The following is a 12,520-nucleotide window of genomic DNA, read 5'->3' as shown; positions in this document are numbered from 1 at the left end:
CTACACTTCATTTATTCAGTATTGGTTAAAGCAATACAGGCTGTTGCTTTAAATAGGTGAGGATAGGATTGGTCAGCGATAGAACTATTACTCAGATTACCAATGTATCTCAGCATCCTGAGGTGTTATTGCCTACTGGCTGGAAGAGTGCAATACAAAATTTTTGGTTTGGTTGTTTTTCATTTATAGGAAGATGTAACCTTTTAAGTACCTTTGTTTGTACTGTAAGGAAATTCTGATAAGGAACATACACATTTATGACTGTGCAACAATGAACACCTTAAGCATTTTCTTGTACAAAAAGAGAAACCCGTTAATATTGTTTCTTTGCACCCGTCTGTATCACAGTGCCTGGTGCATACTTGCAGGTCGCTTAAAATAAGCTGTCGACAATACACATCGCACAACAGGCTAACACTCTATAATGTAGAAGTGTGATGAGCAATTAAATAAATAGCAAAAGTATTTTATGGGGATTTTCATTTTAATGTCCATGAAGTGTTTTCGAATGGTTAGCCCACGAAAGAGGAAGTGGGCAAGGGTGCCAGGAGTGCTCCAAATAGTTCGGCCTAGGCTCGCCAGGAAAACAAGTCGAGCTTAGCCCGCCTAATGAAAGTTCCTCCACATGTCTATGTACAGTTGCATGCAATATGAGCTGCAGAACGGAGCTGAAGGTCGAAGGGGCCCCAAGACTGCATGGAGGCAACCACATACGAAAAATTTGAGAAGTAAACACCATGCCAAACAGGTATTTATTAAAGTAATTTTCCGTATGGTCTGAACTGCCATGCAATCATGAGGCCCCTTTGACATAAAGGACCGTGTTGCAGCTCACATTGCACGTGCCTGTACATAGAATGTTCAGTAAAACAGTAGTGCCCTTCCATGAGAACACATAAAGTCATTCAAGGCCTCAGTTTGGTAATGTTGCTTTTTCCAGTTCTATTCCTTTTCACGCATCGCTAGTGGTCAGAGCAATGCTCTGCCTGCATTATCAACAGGATCAGCTGGCCATCAGTGGTGGATGGTAAGAGTAGTGTAGAGTTGAGTGGTAGGCATCTCTTTAAGATTGCAGTCTAGGCTTCACAAAAAAAAATTGATAAAATGGAAAATGTATTCACTGTGCTTTTCTTATTTATTTTTTTTCCTCGTGTAGTTTCTGTATGGACTCAAGAAATAATTCAAAAATATAACAGTATGCTGAAAAATACACCCCACGGCATCTGTAGTATTCTGACAGCCCTTTTTTTCAGTCCCTCGCGACAGGCACTATCCGCGATGATTGGCGAATAGCCGTTCTTCACCATGCAACTACAGACCTATTTCGCTAACAAGTACCATATGCAAGGTCATGGAACACATCATTCACTCCCAAATTGCCAAATACTTAGAAAGCCACAATATAATATACCAGTATCAGCACGGTTTCCGCAAGGGCTATTCTTGTGAAAGACAACTTGCAGGGTTTGTTCATGACCTACGCTCATCCGTTGACACTGGCTTACAAGTAGATGCAGTTTTCCTTGATTTCTCTAAAGCTTTTGATCGCGTTCCGCACCACAGACTACTACTCAAACTTGCATGCCTAAACATTCATCCTAATGGCCTCGCATGGGTTAAAGCTTTTCTTCCAGGCTCCAGTTTACTTCTGCTAACTACAATTCTTTTTTTGCCCACATTACTTCCGGTGTCCCCCATAACATTCCGGGTTCTTCTCTTTGCCGATGATGTCGTAATTTACCGCAGAATTTCCTCTGATATTGATCGCCAGTGCTTGCAATCTGACCTTGATGCAATTACCTTATGGTGCTCCAAATGGTTAATGTCGCTTAATATCTCTAAAACCAAGGTAATGACATTTAACAGCCGAAAGTCTCAAATTGAAAACACTTCATTAATAACAGCACGATTGAGTCTTCCACTTCCTACAAATGTCTTGGCCTTCATTTCCAGTCTGAGCTAACGTGGCAGCACCATATTAGTTTAACCCTGGCAGCTGCTAACCGCACTGTTGGAATACTTAAACGAACCCTCAAGCAAGCGCCACCACTCATACGAAAACAGGCATATATCACAATCATTCGCCCAAAAATTGAATATGCTGCGACAATTTGCGATCCCCATCAGGTATACCTAGCCTCTAACCTTGAAGCCCTGCAGAACCATGCTGCTCGATTTATTTTTTAAGATTATTCACCATTCACCAGTGTTGCATCATTAAAGAAACATGCCAATTTGCAATCCCTGAGCCTTCGTCACAAACACTCTCGCTTATCACTATTTCATAAAATTTTCCACCACTCCTCACTTGGTGATGGTTTTTTTCAGTCACCGTCGATATCTTTCCTCGCCAATGGAATGCATTTTGTGTCGGTCATCAACTTTCGCTCAATCCTTCATACCATGCACTATCATCGATTGGAACGATTTACTCTCATACATAGCCATGGAAACTGACATAGCCAAACTTAAAGAAATAATTTGCACTACTGTGACGTGCTGTTAACGAAGTTGTTTTCTTATTAAGTGTGTTTTCTTGATATTTTTGATGCTTTGTTACTTGCTCCACATTTTTATGTACATTGTTTTTTGGTTCAATTTCACATATGATTACTACACTGCCTTGTTGAGCGGTAAAAATTGCTTGTAAATGTTTTTCCTTTTATGTATGCTGTACCCGAATGTACACTTGTGTTGTTTCTTGTAGACCCCCCCCCCCCCCCTATGTAATACCCTCCTTCGAGGGTCTTTAGGGGTGTGGCAAATAAATAAATTCCTTCCAGAGCTTTGAAAACTGGTTGTGCAGTTTTCCTCTCTGCACTTCTCATGAACAGTCAGTTAGAGTTTATTCTGCTGTTAAAATGCACTGCGGCCACATGTAATGCCCTTCTGTCTGTGGGCACCAGGCTTGTGTGAATGCTAGATGGGTATAAAGAATCCAGTGAAGTGTGTAGAGCCCTTCAAACTCCATAACCTGCTCCTGTGCATCTTGAATAAAATTGCATTTGCCCAACAACTCTGTGTCGCCAGTCTGCTTGAAGTCGACTTTATTCTGTGTGTGAGTCTGCATACTGCAATGAAATGGTTAACCAGCCATGTACATTTAGTCCCTTGGACACATAGAGTTGCTATATGCCTATTCTGTTTGTTTTTCTCCCATTTAGATTTGACAGTGCCACAAAGATTGGTGCATAAGTTCTGAAACATTGCAAATTTGTCGCTGCTGATTCTATGCAGGTAAGATTAGCATGCATAATTTAATTGGCATGTCCTGTGTCTATGTCACAGCACATAAACATGGTTTTAATTTGTGAAGCACTTGAAAATTCACGACCGCTAAGGAGAGATGGGAGACGTCACAGGTGAGTCTCGAGTAGTTCTGAGGGCGCCACAGTAGATGCAAGCGCCGCCATCTTTATTTGAACTCTGTACACGCCAGGCTAAAAAAAATAAAAAATACATGATGCACTCGTGAATGTAAATGCACGAAGGAGCCCACTGTCGTACGAGATGCATAATGCAAGAACTACTAGTAAGTATACTTCTCTTTTATCACAGCCGTATGCTGTGCGTGCCAACGTTACTAGCGGTGGTACGTGCTGTGCTGAGGTGGGAATTACTGCTAGACAGATGTCGCCAGTGCGGCGACTACTCGTTTTCGTACATCATGCGGTAACGTCAGTAACATGCACTGAACTGGTGACCGCGTTAACGTCTGTTTAACGTTCGCAAACGCGTGACTTGCCCCTGGAAGGAAAACGCGCCTTTCGGTATCTCGGTCGATGGCACTTTTTACCGCATTGCCCACACAAATCTGCCGCCAGGAATGTTGACGGTGTGTTTGACATCAAATTGTACGTGTGATTACATCCGGCGCTGGTATCAGCGGAACTACCATTATCGCAACTACTTTCGATCGCTTGCCTAGCGAGTGCTCGAGTTTTGAGCGGGTGAGGGCGTTCCGTTCATGCGGCGGCTACTCGCTGGCGGAGGCGCACACACGTGAAGACAGTCGTCCGTCCGTTCACAGCCGCAAGGCTCGAATGCGGTGTGCGAGCAGGCGCTGGGTTTCTACATGCAGCGTGGCACTGGCATTGTCGAATTCTGCTTTTCTCGGTGCTCGCCATGAATGGGCAGCGAACGAATGACTCCAAGAGTCGGCATTTCTGGACTCGTCTGCACTGATTCGGCCCGCCAGCCTCTGTCGCAGCGGACTGAAAACGCCTGTACCTTGGCTCGGCGACGCTGCCAGGAAAAATCACCCGTAATTAAGCGACCTGAATCAGTTGAAGAGGGGCCAAATGACGGCTGCAGATGCGGACTCGCATGCCGTGTGCTACAGGATGCTCGAAGAATTGATGCAGGACACGGAGGTCGTCGTCGCGGACCTCAAAAGGCACGGCATCAAGCAGAGCTGCGGTGGCGGCAGCGTCTTGAGTGTTGTCCCTTCAGCTGCGCCGCTGGACGGATGTCTCAGTCCGCAGGAAGACGAGCAGGTGGTCACCAACGGCGGCAAATGTGGGAGCAGCGGGAGCGTCGATGACGGAGGCAGCAGCTCGACGGACGAAGCCTCGGATGTCGCAGGCATCGCGGTAGCGCGTCGCGGGTCGCCGGTCAGCTGCTGTTGCGGTGACAACCGCGGTTTCAACGTAAGGGACAACCAGAGAGACGACATGACTGGAATCATGGTGGCCAATGGCGGCAGGTGAGAGCTCTTCGCGCACTCGTATATATGCGGCTTATTAGTTTAGTTCGGAGGAGGAAAATTAAACGAATGGGTCGATGTCAGTTTTCTCGCTAGTTTAAATTCTCTGTTACGACGTATGTGCGTTCTCTTACGTCTGGGACACGCATTGCGCGAATAAACAAACGATGCTGGCTTGCTGCATAGTACGTAAGTGTTGCTGGTTTTGTCGTAGCTAAATCCTCGCGGGTTTGCTTGCGTGCATGTGCGTATGCGCGCGCGTGTTTAATGTTTGGCGTTTACTGGTTGCCAACTACGATGCCATGGTGTTGAACTTCTCGCCCTCCGCGGTGACGCACTGACTTTGACGCGTTGCTGAGGGCGAGGGTTCGATTCCCGACCGTGTTGCCCACATATGTCTGCGGGGGAGGATTGCAAGAACGCCCTTGTACCGTGGTTAGGGCAACTTTGGGCTTAAAATGGTCCCTTGCTTGACTCGCCTATGAAGGAAGCGCGTGGTACCACGTGTCAACAGGCCCCGGCATAATGGCGAATGGTAGCCTGTGTGAAACCTCGGCATGCAATTTTGATGCGCTGCTGTTGTAAATGTGCTTTGCGTGTGCAGTCAAGCCGAATTTTACGAACGGACGCGATTTAGTAGTTAAATGCGTGACATCGCAAACATCAACCATCCGTCGACAAAAAACAAATTCGCAGCAAGTACGAACAACGTTGTGTTATAATAGTCTTCCTTGCCTTTGTATCAAGCACTTCGTCGCTCTTCTCGCCGCAAGAATGGAACGCCATCTCGACCAGCTAACTATCCTTATCGAGGATGGGAAGAGCGTCTTTTGATAAGTGCAAGAACTCTAGCGTAACACGGCGGCTGCGTCGTGAACTGCTCGGCGGGGTTATCAAAGTAGTAGCGCAGTTTCATTCAAAAGACTCAACAGTGACAGCGATAGTTGGCGATAGTAATACTTGCAGCATGTTTCGAGCGGTGCCAGGAATGCACTGCTCTACCCAGTGTCAATTCAACGTGCAGTATTTTTACTTCGCATTTGTTTCCTTTGACTTGACGGTCGATTCCGATTCCCTGCCTGACTATAACCATATGTGACGTTGTCGAAGTCATAAAGCGCGTATGAGGAATGTGAGGAGATGTGAGCAACTCAACCAACCAGTAAGGGCTCACTGAAAGTGATCTCGCCGAAAGTTACCGGCCCAGGACAGGTTCCCAGTGAAAAAAAAGAACATGCTGGCTTCCTCGTAATCGAGAGTAGATGTAAGCATAAAATGGCAACCGGCGAAGCGATTGGTTGACGATAATACCAGCCACAATCTTAATATGGGTGTCGTGCATATTCGCAACGGCACACGCTACACCATGCTATACTGTGCACTGGTCCATATGGACGCTGCCCACCGAGAAGAAAACCGGCTGAAGTCGGCACGACTGACAGCGAAAGACGCCAGGGAGACGGGCGCACTGCCGAGCTAGAAGAAAAGCTCTTGAAGGAGGCGCCACATCTCGCTAGGCGACGCAAAACCTGCGCTGCAGAACTCGCGGACCGCCGGCAATGAAGTGCATGATGCCCTGTATCTGCCTTTTGAACGTCGCTATCGGACATAAGTAAAACTTCAGCGTACTAGACAACTTGAGTGATACTGTGAACAAACATTAGGAAGAACTTTAAAGCAATCTTTTTGTAAATTGTTTGGGCAGTAACTAGCCTATATAATGCGGTCCTGTAGAAAGGGTTGGGGGCCAGAGAGTGCATTTTCTTAAGGGGCCCCTCACCAGGCCTGGCCATTTTGAGCTGACAAGCGCAGAGCATAAATTGCGCTATAACAAACGTGTCTGCAAAGTATTACATCGCTACGCACCGCGGAAAGATCTGAAATTTCAATCGGAATGCCGTTTCTCTCTTCACTCCCGGCCGCCGCGCTCCAAGCCGGACGGTCACGTAATCGTCCCCCTGCGGCTACGTAATCGTGTCCGCAGTGGGACGTCGCTTCGCTCGTGGTGACACGTGGCTTCGCGAATTCAAGACATCTGTTATTTGTGCGATCTGTTGCTTGAATTGACGAATTGACGTTTAGAGAAATAATGACACACACAAACGGTATGTCTGCGTGTTTTTTTTTTTTTTTTACTTCGCACCGAAGCAAGAGAGATGTACTTTCGCTTCGTCTGCTTGTTCCCACTGAAGCCCCCTCCATCCACGCGCCACCGCCGCTTTCTGGTCGGCGGAAACGTGTATGGAGGGGCTTTAGTTCCCACGGTCGTGCGCTCGCGTGCGCAGGTACCGAAACTATGCCATTTTCTACCGTGTTCCAGCGCGTGATCTCGCTCTGCGATCCGCTTGTTCTGCCTCAGTATTCGTGTAGCATCGAATTATACCGCGGGTCATGCTTCCTTGTGTACAGCGCACAAAATCGTGCGCTGCGCGAACGAGACAGCAGCTCGCGCGCGACGCCGTCGGCGGAAGTGCGTAGCGCCGAAAAAAAAAAGCGAAGAGCAAAAAAATGAAGGCGGTGCCTGTGACGTGTGCGTCACATGATCCTCGAGGTCCGGTATGGGAGAACGCAGGGAAGGAATTTCGCTTGCGTAAGTAGTGAAGGCAAGGCGCAGAGGACCAGGACTCAAGAAGAACACAAACGACAGGATCGGTCCTGTCGTTTGTGTCCTGTCGTTCTTCTTGAGTCCTGGTCTTCTGCGCCTTGCCTTTACTTCAAGCATGAACCAACTAGCCCAAGCAAGAGTTTTACTTCGCTTGCGTAAGCTAAACGGGGCGAGTCGAGAGAGCGTCTTGCTTGGCAGTGGAGCCCGCCTGTTGAAATCATGGCTTCACGGCACTGACATATTTCTATCTCGACTATTAATGAGCCGATTTGAAAAAAATTTTGCGGCAGAACGCTCCCTAGAGGACGCATAACAACTTCCACCGTATAACAAAAATTCGCTGTGGGACTTGGTGAGGGTCCCTTTACGTTTCGACTGGTTGCCCGGATGTTCTCGATTGAGTGCCCGGATAACGGCTGTTGAGACGCGGGGTAGCGTTTAGGCAAGGAATCCGTTCCACATGGATGAGTACGTCCGCGAATGAGAATGATACATAAGGGGGTTATTTTACATTATTTACATATTTAAACAAGTCGTCAGATGCTAGTCAGAGCTCACATATGTCTGCAGACATCACGACGCCTCAGCACACTTCTCGCTGCACCAAAGGTCCGCTTTTTTAAAACGTTCTTTCCTTTTTCCATACACAATGAAATTCGATGACCTAGCTACGACCAATCAGAAGGATCGTAGAGTTTACAGAACTCCGCTTCTGATATTCAGCCTTCGAAGCAAGGACGAGGCAATCTGGAAACAGATGTCGTTCGCGCTCCTTCCACGAAAGTCTTCGACTGGATTCCTTGCTCTCCGTGACGGTCATCCCGTCAGGATCAGGAGATTACTCTTCACGATCGTTACTGCTTCCACGGATGGCGGCGGAGGCTGTCGCTTCCAGCCGTCACGGTCAGGTCGGCGGGCGCCGATGAAGAGGGCTGCCTCGGCTGAAGCACTCAAAGAATGCACACTGCCGATTTGGGGCGCAACACGGCTCTGGCTTATGACTCAATGTCACTTGAAGGACACCGGGCTGCACCACAGCAGCCCCGTTGTCCGGCAAGGACCGTTGGTCCGAACCAAAGCCCCCCGCCCAGTCAGCCCGGGTAGAGGGGAGCGCCGGAGTCAGTGTACCGAACGATTCTGGGTTGATGAGTACATGAAAGCTCTGGGACACGGCACCTCCGGGTTCCAAGTCCTCTTCCCGTCTGACAACCGCGTTGACAACGGGAGCTAAAACCAATTCATGCTTAAAAGTTTCAATAAAAATTTCATTTGGCAGTAATTAAACTACACGTATTTTAAAGCGTTGCCCGCATACATGACTCGCTGGTCTAAACCTTCCTCCAATATATAGCTCTTTCGAGCGCTTGTTAAAGGGGCCCCTCAACCACCGTTCGGGATTGATGAAAAAAAAAATAATCCGCGGCTATCATACGCTGCTGTGAACATCTTTGTTATCGTCGATAGCAAAATTTTGTTTTTTTCCTTTGTTCTGTGAGTACCATGACGCATCACAAAAGCGTTTCTACTCGTGGATGAAGAAAGCGTCACAAGATGGCGGTACGAGCTCCATATACTTAGAAACATTTGACATTAAAATAACAAACACTTAAATAGCAGACTAGTGTGGTGGCACACGCCACCGCCCCGTTTCCAAGGGGTTTACGTTCCTAACCATCATCATCACTGTTCCGGTCGACGTCTTGTGTTCCGATATTCCGTAACTGCAAAACGTTGACGAGGCGAAAACTCCCTAACAGGCGTCCTATATAGCCGGAGTTGTCAACCCATCGAAAGGTTGCGCTGAATTCCATGTGCGATTGTAAGGCGTGCGAATAGCCATTTTCGAGATCGAATCGAATACGAATCGCATAGTGCTGGAAGCGAATCGAATACTTCTTAAATAATGGATAGCTCTTATCACAATTAAGATAAAACGATGTTCACGTCCCAGTATTCTTAAGTTTAGCAGGTTTGTCCCTAAGTAGCACGTTACGAAGCGCTGTTTATTGAAGGGCCCCTCACTAGGCCCCATAGAAATTTTCATTATACGCTGGAATTGTTAAGTGACCTCTAGGGGGCATTCTGCCGCAAAATTTTTTCAGATCGGCTCATTACTAACAGAAATATTCCAGTGCCGCGAACCCGTGATTTCAGGAAGCGAACTCCACTGCCAAGCGAGACACTCCCTCTTGCCCCGTCTAGCCTCCGCAAGCGAAATTCCTTCCCCTGCATTCTCCCATACCAGACCTCGAGGATCGCGTGACGCATACGTCACGGGCCCCGCCTTCATTTTTTTCTTCTCCGAGCTGTTTTCTCTTTTCGCGCAGCGCACGATTTTGCGCGCTATGCACGAGGACACCTGACTAGCGTTATAGGTCAGTGCTACACTAATGCTGAGGCAGAAACAAGCGGATCGCAGAGCATGTCCCCGCGCTGGAGGACAGTAGAAACTGGCATAATTTCAATGTCTGCGCGCGTGACTGCACGACGTGGGAACAAGCAGACGAAACGGAAGTAAATTTCTCTTGCAGGAGTGCGAAGTAAAACAAAAGCATGCAGACATTCGGGGGGGGGGGGGATTATACACTTTTCTCTTGAGGTATAATGGCAACCTGCTGTTCATGATCTGAGAACGCCTGCCAAACGCACCCCAGCCCATTCTTATTCTTCTGATTATTTCAGTCTCATGATCCGGATCCGCAGTCACTACCTGTCCTAAGTAGATGTATTCCCTTACCACTTCCAGTGCCTCGTTACCTATTGTAAGCTGCTGTTCTCTTCCGAGACTGTTAAACATTACTTTAGTTTTCCGCAGAATAATTTTTAGACCCACCCTTCTGCTTTGCCTCTCCAGGTCAGTGAGCATGCATTGCAGTTGGTCCCCTGAGTTACTAAGGAAGGCAATATCACCAGCGAATCGCAAGTAACTAAGGTATTCTCCATTAACTCTTATCCCCAATTCTTCCCAATCAAGGTCTCTGAATACCTCCTGTAAACATGCTGCGAATAGCATTGGAGAGATCGTATCTCCCTGCCTGACAACTTTCTTTATTGGGATTTTGTTGCTTTCTTTATTGAGGGCTACGGTGGCTGTGGAGCCGCTATAGATATCTTTCAGTATTTTTACATACGGCTCGTCTACACCCTGATTCCGCAATGCCTCCATGACTGAGGTTTCGATTGAATGAAACGCTTTCTCGTAATCAATGAAAGCTATATATAAGGGTTGGTTATATTCCGCACATTTCTCTATCACCTGATTGATAGTGTGAATATGATCTATTGTTGAGTAGCCTTTACGGAATCCTGCCTGGTCCTTTGGTTGACGGAAGTCTAAGGTGCTCCTGATTCTATTTGCAATTTCCTTACTAAATACTTTGTAGGCAACGGACAGTAAGCTGATCGGTCTATCATTTTTCAGTCTTTGGCATCCCCTTTCTTATGGATTAGGATTATGTTAGCGTTCTTCCAAGATTCCGGTACGCTCGAAGTCATGACGCATTGCGTATACAGGGTGGCCAGTTTCTCTAGAACAATCTACCCACCATCCTTCAGCAAGTCTGCTGTTACCTGATCCTCCCCAGCCGCCTTCCCCCTTTGCATAGCGCCCAAGGCTGTCTTTACTTCTTCCGGCGTTACTTGTGAGATTTCAAATTCCTCTAGACTATTCTCTTTCATTATCGACGTGGGTGCCACTGGTACTGTATAAGTCTCTATAGAACTCCTCAGCCACTTGAACGATCTCATCCATATTAGTAATGATATTGCCAGCTTTGTCTCTTAACGCCTACATCTGATTCTTGCCTATTCCTTGTTTCTTCTTCACTGCTTTTAGGCTTCCTCCGTTCCGGTGAGCATGTTCAATTCTATCCATATTATACTTCCTTGTGTCAGCTGTCTTACGCTTGTTGATTAACTTGGAAGGTTCTGCCAGTTCTATTCTAGCTGCTGGGTTAGAGGCTTTCATACATTGGCCCTTCTTGATCAACTCTTTCGTCTCCTGCGATAGCTTACTGGCATCCTGTCTAACGGTAATCATATAAGAATACATAAGTGACTGCCACTTTTTTATGAGTTGTTGCTTGAACGCCATCGTATATCGGGCGCAGAGTGACACGCAGCAGACACGTAAACACAGGAAACACAGGCGCCTATGCCAAATTAATTTCATTCTGAGCAGAAAGAGAACTTGTACAATCATGCACTGACGCTTGGAAGGGTACGCTAGAGTGGACGTGAAGTGACACCACAAATTACTCCCAAAATGCAAATTAAGCGTCATACAGAGAAAGTAGCGTATCGTTGACGTTTTTCACTGTCACCCATTTTTACAACTTATATCGCGCAAGTGGCAGCCCTATGCCGAACAAGTGAACACATTCTGCTAATATTTGCAGAATGTGAATCGCCCGCCGTGGTGGCTAGTGGCTTTGGGGTTGCGTTGCTAAGCCCGAGGGCGCGGGATCAAATCCAGCCGCCGCGGCGGCGTTTCGATGAGGGCGAAATGTAAAAAAAAAATAAATAAATAAAAATAAAAACACGTGTACCGTGCATTGGGTGCACGTTAAAGAACCCCAAGAGGTCTAAATTATTCCGTAGTCCCCCTCTACGGCGTGCCTCATATTCATGTTGTGGCTTCGGCACGTAAAATCCGAGAATTTGAATAGGATGTGAATCGTTCAAGTATTCGTTGACGTGTAACCAAATAGTTGGTCGATAAAGCAATTTATCACCCTTTTATTTATTTGAACAGTACCTAATTATTTCGTTAGTTGCGTCATTCAAACCTTCTTCAATGAGGCTCGCTATTGACCTTTCCCAGGTTCCCCTGCCTGCACATCGGCTTGACTGGGCTCCGCCACAACCGGCGTTACTTCCTGGCCCTAGACTTCGTCGAAGTGGGCGGCGGGGGCGGCGACGGTGTCCCTCTCTACTGCTACACCGGTACGAGCTCGCGGGAGACAAGTGTATATGCCGCATGTCCTAGCTAACACTAGCCAAGCTGTTCAACAAGAAAATTCACTGACGATTAGATGCTTCCTAATGCTCAACTTGAACGCAGCTTTATACGTGTTTTCATTTCGCGAAATATTGGCTGGCGCGAATAACCTCCCTTGCGGCGCTGTCCAAATGAAGCGAAGTGTGGCGCGACTGCCTCGGGAGATCGCGAGAGGCAGCGCGTGGCTGACGCGTGGCCGCCGCAGACAGAC

At 47.3% G+C, this 12,520-nt stretch overlaps 1 protein-coding gene across 1 annotated transcript in view; it reads left to right on the top strand.

Annotated features, from left to right (window-relative positions):
* Positions 1–3,643: 3,643 nt before the first annotated feature.
* LOC142579737 (uncharacterized) overlaps positions 3,644–12,520 on the top strand; it is a 38,002-nt gene continuing 29,125 nt past the window's right edge. Inside the window, exons 1-2 of the mRNA XM_075690251.1 lie at positions 3,644–4,705; positions 12,133–12,254. Coding sequence (XP_075546366.1) covers positions 4,302–4,705; positions 12,133–12,254 — 526 coding nt within the window. The 5' untranslated portion in view covers positions 3,644–4,301. The remainder of the gene's footprint in view (positions 4,706–12,132; positions 12,255–12,520) is intronic.

This window comes from Dermacentor variabilis, chromosome 4 (genome assembly GCF_050947875.1).
Source record: "Dermacentor variabilis isolate Ectoservices chromosome 4, ASM5094787v1, whole genome shotgun sequence".
NCBI classification, from domain to species: Eukaryota; Metazoa; Arthropoda; class Arachnida; order Ixodida; family Ixodidae; genus Dermacentor; species Dermacentor variabilis.
This window is presented reverse-complemented; position numbering and strand designations above follow the sequence as displayed.